The 6,906-nt window shown below is 42.3% G+C and overlaps 1 protein-coding gene across 1 annotated transcript; it reads left to right on the forward strand.

Annotated features, from left to right (window-relative positions):
- Positions 1-3,422: 3,422 nt before the first annotated feature.
- LOC308156361 (phospholipase A2, minor isoenzyme-like) lies at positions 3,423-5,653 on the forward strand (the record flags this gene model as incomplete). Its single annotated transcript, XM_080529699.1, has 4 exons — positions 3,423-3,471; positions 3,829-3,976; positions 4,838-4,971; positions 5,535-5,653. The coding sequence occupies 4 exons, from the start codon at positions 3,423-3,425 to the stop codon at positions 5,651-5,653; spliced, it is 450 nt and encodes a 149-aa protein (XP_080385825.1).
- Positions 5,654-6,906: the final 1,253 nt, after the last annotated feature.

The following is a 6,906-nucleotide window of genomic DNA, read 5'->3' on the forward strand; positions in this document are numbered from 1 at the left end:
GCCCCAGTAGCCACCCCCTAGCGCCGCCCCTGGTGTACAGCCCTTTGACAGGACACACAGTATAATGGAAATCAGAGATACATCAAATGATCTGACCCAACCCCAGGGGTTAAGTGTTATATGTGCTATACTATACTACTCTTCTTGACAGTGCTATATAGGCCCATTACACTCAGGATTGCCAGATGGGGCGGGTTACCGCCGATTGGGCTACTTTTGATAACACTGGGCTGGGGAAAAAAGCATTTGGGCGGGTTTTAGACTGTGGTTAGGCTGGAAATTGACAATACCATTTGGCAACCCTGATTACACTTGACCGTGCTATTCATAGTTTGCACGTGTCGTCGCGGCATAATGGGAACTATTTTAATCTGGTCGTATTTTATTGTTATTGATTGTTTTTGTTTGCTATGCACCGTGGATGAGAGGGAAACGCAATGTCAGCCCTCTGTATGTCTGTACATATGTTGGATTGACAATAAAGCTGACTTTCATTCTCCACAAGATGTATGTAGACATCACCGACCTGGAGCTCTGGCAGCGACGTTCGCTGTTTTTAGTGATTGAAATACTGCGGCGGGTGCTCTATATGGATCGCAACAAGTGTCCAAAAAGTTTGTTGACATAATCTTAGTTTTTCTTCTTTTGAGAGGTGATCTAATTAATCGTCGCTTGAAACAGGTGGGAACATGACAGGTGGGTGCTGCAGTTCTACGGAGCTTCCACTATGTTTTGGCCGCCAGGGCTCTGCGCCAGTCATGTATGACTGCAAACTATGAATAGGCCTGTATTGCTCTTGTCTTGACAGTGCTTTCAAATAGCTATCCTTACCGTGTCTTGGTTTCCTCTATTCTCCATCTTCTAGTTGCTGTATTCAACGTATGAAGCGATACAAACAACGGGACATCATGTGAGATGTCTACCAAGTTGTGATTGATGTGAAGACGCACCGTGGTTCTATAGTGGTACACTCTATTACGTCATAATTGTGCGTGAATGATGTGGCGGCCAATCAGCGGCCCGTACACCATCAACAAGTGGCCCGCCGAGTATTTTATTTTTTTTATCGTTGGAAAGCCTTATATTATTATTAATTATTATTATATTATATTATATTATTAGTCACCTTTACAACGAGGTACATCTTGTAAGGATCATGCATTTGTGGAATGAGCAACACAGCTAAACGTGTGGGTAGAGGCCCAAACATATTTGCCAAAATCCCCTATATTCTTCTGTTGGTATTCACTCTCGTTTTCGTGTAAAGGTTGTAAAGGTGACTAATCAGAATTTTTGAAAGGCGACTGGGTGACTTCTTCTAGCGCAATGAGCGTAACCTGTTACCTGGGGGGTATTCCATCAACGTCGCTAAAAGACAATCCAGGTTTATGTTGATAGATCTCGCGAGAGTTACCAAAAACCCAGCCTTATTCTGATAACTCTCGCGAGATTTATCAAAATAAGCCTGGATTTTTCCTTTATCAACGTTGATGGAATATCCTCCTGGCAACCTACTGGGCGCAGCACACGGAACAGTGATTATTTATAAGGTAATAAATAACAAGTGAGCAGCGTTATGACAAGTCGACAGCTCAGAGATCTGTGACACGACCACCACCACAACATCCAACTTCATCTGTCTCTAGAAAACCCTCAAAGAAAGGTAGCTAAGTGCTGAAGGTGTCTTTTTTTTTTTTTGCTAACCTATTGGTTGGTTACGTTTAATAAGCTGTTATGTCTGTGTTCAAGGTGGCCATAGTTAGCAGTACCTGCATCAAGCGCACCAGTTGAACGTGGTGATAATGCGACCCTCTCGCTCACAATTGAGTGACAAAGTACTATCAAATAAATGTTTTTGCAACTGCAGAGCATTGTAATTGGCTATTCACCTTACGTTTCTAGGCAGCAAGATCGCTACCAGCCGCTAGCTAGTGTGGATATGGACAAAATAAGACAAATAGCATGTCCCATAAAAGTTACAGTTCGTGTGCTTGACAAAACTCATTATACTTGAATAATTTTAATAACTTTTCATGATTTGATGTACCCTAATGTTTAGTAATGTCGGTATTTAGTGGCATACTAAAACCATTATACTAGAATAGTTTAATGTAATCTTTAGTAATGTCAGTAAGGTTTAAATTGTAGGTAATATTTGTATACATTGGGGTAGTGGTGGTCTAGTGGATAGTGAGTTGGACTTAGGATCGGAAGGTTGTGAGTTCGGATCCCGCCTGAAGCCACACCACTACTAGTGTGCCCTTGGGTAAGGCACTTAGCCCTCAGTTACTCCAGGGGGAATGTCCCTGTAATTCGTAATTGTAAGTCGCTTTGGATAAAAGCGTCTGCTAAATGGCAAAATTAATTAATTAAAATTAATACTTAATAATAATTTTAGTTGATACACTATTCTTGTTGTTCATTTAGGAGGCGTGTTATTGATTGCCACAAAATGTAAAAATGTTTTGTTAATGTTTAAAATAAAACTCAACTTTTCATGACCACTGTCTATGAGGCTAACTGATTTAAATGTAGATTCTCACCACAGTTGATTCTCACCACAGTAACTTGGGACTTGAAGGTTAAGACTTGTGACTTGCACATGTATGACTTACTCCCACCTCTGCCTCATACCATACTTTCAAACAATGTTTCATCTTAGAATTGGAAAGGATGTATTGGCAAGCCAAGGATGCATTTTTTCTTATATCTTTAAACTCCCCACAGTTTGGATATGATATAAAACAATTACAATGAATGAATGAATGGACTTTATTGTCATTGCTACAGTACAGGTACCAAACAACGAAATTTAGGAGGGGTGGCTCCCCTGGTGTTAGGAAAGGGAAAAAAAACTTTAAAAAAAAAAAACTTTAAAAAAAAAAATTCACAAGAAGGGAAGGAGCTGGTTTACATAAATAAAGGCTATGTACACAATCCACTGTACTATACTGTACAGATAGACGACTAGGGTTGTCATATTGCACAATAGTATTGTTTCACATTATTTAAAGTGTCACAGTTTGCAGGCTTGTGGTTAAAGTAGAGATTCTCAGCTTTAATTCAATGTTTTATCAATTCAATGTTTTATCAGATCGATTTCACCATTCTATAATTACAAATCTTTTTCTACATAGTCCCCCCCCCCCCTATTTCAGGGCACCAAAAGTATTGTGCATTCTGTGTGAATGTCCTTTGTGGCGTGAACATGAACATCTTATACCACTGAGGTGGGAGATGTTGTCCACACACAAGAAGAACATGGGAATTCACATGTAGCTGAGCAGATGTTGGTATACATGACGGTAGCATGTATGCGTGATGCACAGGAGCCTATAGCGTGTGGGAGAAGAGGTTTGACCCCATTCAGGTGGTATAAATAGGTGTGTAGAGCCTCTCCTGACCTCTCCTTACCTGACACCATGACCACCCTCCTCTCAGCCCTGCTGGCCGCCTGCCTCCTGTCTGCTGGTGAGTAGCAGCTCTGTCTGGTCACATGACCAGAGCAACGTTTTACCACTTCAATGACATTTGGACATGCAGATGACCGTCATGCTCAAAGAGTGTGTATGTGTGTTCGTGTGTGCATGTTCATGTGTGTGTGTTCGTTCCTGTGTGTGTGTGTATGTTCATGTTCCTGTGTGTGTGTGTGTGTGTGTGTCTATGTTCCTGTGTGTGTGTGTATGTTCCTGTGTGTGTGTGTGTGTGTGTGTGTGTTCGTCCCTGTATGTGTGTGTGTGTGTTCGTGTTCGTACGTCCCTGTGTGTGTGTGTGTGTGTGTGTCTGTGTGTGTGTGTCTGTGTGTGTGTGTGTGTGTGTGTGTGTCAGCCCAGGGGGGTCCTGGCTACAGGAGCCTCTGGCAATTCAGACAGATGATGCTGTGCACCCAGCCGGTCAGCTGGCCCATCGACTACGCCGACTATGGCTGCTACTGCGGCAAGGGGGGGTCCGGGACCCCTGTGGACCAGCTGGACAGGTCAGAGGTCAAGCCTTATGGGCTGGAAACCACAAGCTACACTGCAAAATGTCAGCTCTCAAAAACAAGGAAAAAAAGCTATAAAATGGGGGAAATGTTACTTAAAATAATACCAGGGGTAGTGGTGGACTTGTGGATAGTGAGTTGGACTGAATGAATGAATGAATGAATGAATGAATGAATGAATGAATGAATGAATGAATGAATGGTCTTTATTGTCATTAATACAGTACAGGTACCATACAACGAAATTTAGGAGGGGGGGCTCCCCTGGTGCTTGGAAAATAGACTAAAAGACAAGAGGTCCAAGGGTAAAATAAAAAAGGGAAAAGAGCTGGTTTACATAAATAAAGGCTATGTACTATGTGCTATGTATCTACTATACTATACTACTATACTATACAATAAAACACTGTGCTGTACTCTATGCTATAAATATCCTAACTTTTTCCTGTATCTGAACCTTATGTACACAAGGTATATATATATATATATATTGCACATGGTATTTTTGCACATTCATTTAAAGTGTCGCAGTTAGCAGGTTTGAAATGTTCACAGTTGTATTTCAATATTGCACTTATGTTTACAATCTAGTAGCTGCCATCAAATTGTCTAGATTGTCCAGGGCCTAGAACCTAGGTCTTTGCTGTGTTCAGGGCCTGAATGGCCCTAGGGTAGAAGCTGAGCTTCAGTCTATTTGTTCGTGCGAACATGGTCCTGAACCGCCTGCCTGAGCGCAGCCGAACAAAGTGTTCGTTCCCGTCCTGATCGGAAGGTTGTAAGTTCAAATCCCGCCTGTAACACCACCACTAGTGTGCCCTTGAGTAAAGCACTTGTGTTCATGTCATCACCCCACAGATGCTGCCAGGCGCATGACCAGTGTTACACGGACGCCACCAATCACAGTGAATGCTGGGCCCTCATAGACCACCCCTTCTCAGAACACTACTACTACACCTGTGACGAGGACGCCAGGAAGGTGACCTGCACCAGTAAGTCACCCCTCCTTCCTTCTTACCTTACCTGACCTCAAACCACAGGTAGCCTATCAGTTATTTATTTATTAAAAGGATCCCCATTAGCTGACGCCCATGGCCAATACTGGACTATTGATCAGCTGCTTAAGTAGTGCGTTGTTAAATGGTGTCTGAATGAGGACTTGCTATTGGATGGACATACAGGATATAGAGGCCAGGGGGACAGCTATTCCAGTGATTGATGGCACGATAAATGACTGTGTTTTGTTAAAGCATTCGATTCTGGGCAAGGTATCATGATTGACATTGATTGGCACGGTTGGCCTTGAAATACAGACGACACGGTGTTAACCCTCTCTTTACCTCTTTATCCTACTCTTCTTCTTTCTCTACTTCTTCTACCCTCCCTCCCTCCCTCTCTACCTCTTTATCCTGCTCTTCTTTCTCTCCTTCTTCTACCCTCCCTCCCTCTCTACCTCTTCCACCTCCTAATCCCTTGTGCTCTCTCTCTCTCTCTCTCTCTCTCTCTCTCTCTCTCTCTCTCTCTCTCTCTCTCTCTCTCTCTCTCTCGAACGCAGGCGACAACGACGGGTGTGAGCAGTTCATCTGTGAATGTGACAAGATGGCCGCCGAGTGTTTCGCCAGGTCTCCCTACAACCCCGAGTACGAGCACCTGTCCAGCGACCACTGCCAGTAAACCTCCATGAATGTCCATCGGATTTAAAAACTGTTCTACGAGTCGTGCTGTTGTCCAATTAGGTCTTGCCATACTAGGAATTGATCATTAAGTGACTATTGTGCTTTGATCTTCAACTTGTGTCACCTGCCATTTGGCCAGTGTGCTTGACCTTTGTACATGATCATGCTAAAAAAGCTAAATCATTTTTCTGTTTTTAACATGACTATTTAATTGTTTTCATTATTATTTTTAACATTTAATCACAATGTCATAAATTGTTATATTTAATAAACACTATAAACGTGTGTGGTTGAAGATGCTATGAAAGTGATTTTTGTAAACAATGTAATTTGTCAATAAATTAACTAAAAAAGTGTAGTGTCACATGACAGGACAGTGTTGCCAGGTTGGGGGTAGTCCCGCCCAATTGGGCTACTTATGATCGCCCTGGGCGGCTTTTAGGTTGTGGTTAGGCTGGAAAACGATCCAATCTGGCAACACTGTTAGGGAAGCGAGGTGCTCCCTTAAAAAAAAGAGCACGTGTTACTGAGCCCTTCTAAAGACTGTAAAGGTGAACAAGCTTGTTTATCTGGCCCTAACAAACTAGAATAGCCTTACGGACTAAATAGACTAGTCTTGATACAACTTGTATGCCCACTGTGATGGGGTACATTGCAGAAAGCTACAGTCTGTAGGATGCAATACGAATTGTTTTTTGTTGCGCATAATATGCGATGTTATTTCATTATATTCATATTATTATGCCTGAAGAAGGTCTATGAAAGACCGAAATCTCGCGCAATAACATCTGATGAAGGATCATATGGAAGGAGATGAACTGTGACCATGGAGATAAATCACGGAACCTGTCAACATAATACTACTTCTGGACCCGCCGCCAGGTAGGCTACCTGTGTATGCGCATTAAGCTGTGTATTAATGGATGGTATACGGTTTGCATATTCACTTATATTTATGAAACTATGAAGTAGTCTAGTTGTGTTCATGTATTGTAATAGTATAATAGGGGGGCTTTCTACACGTACATTTTTCTTCCATAATCCGTCTATGGTTGACACAATAAGTTTCACTTTCATTTTCGAGCCCTTCTTCGAGTCTCCGACTGGTTTATGGTCTCACCAGCTGGCGTCATTGTAATGGCTGTGTACGTTTGCAAAAGAGCTCCTCTGCATGTGTGTGACCCAGAAGTGCAGTTTGACTATGATGAGATCTCCCAAGGGTTTGATCCTGAACAGATTAAGCCATATTCT

The sequence above is a fragment of the Nansenia antarctica genome (assembly GCF_963989245.1).
Source record: "Nansenia antarctica genome assembly, chromosome: 4".
NCBI classification, from domain to species: Eukaryota; Metazoa; Chordata; class Actinopteri; order Argentiniformes; family Microstomatidae; genus Nansenia; species Nansenia antarctica.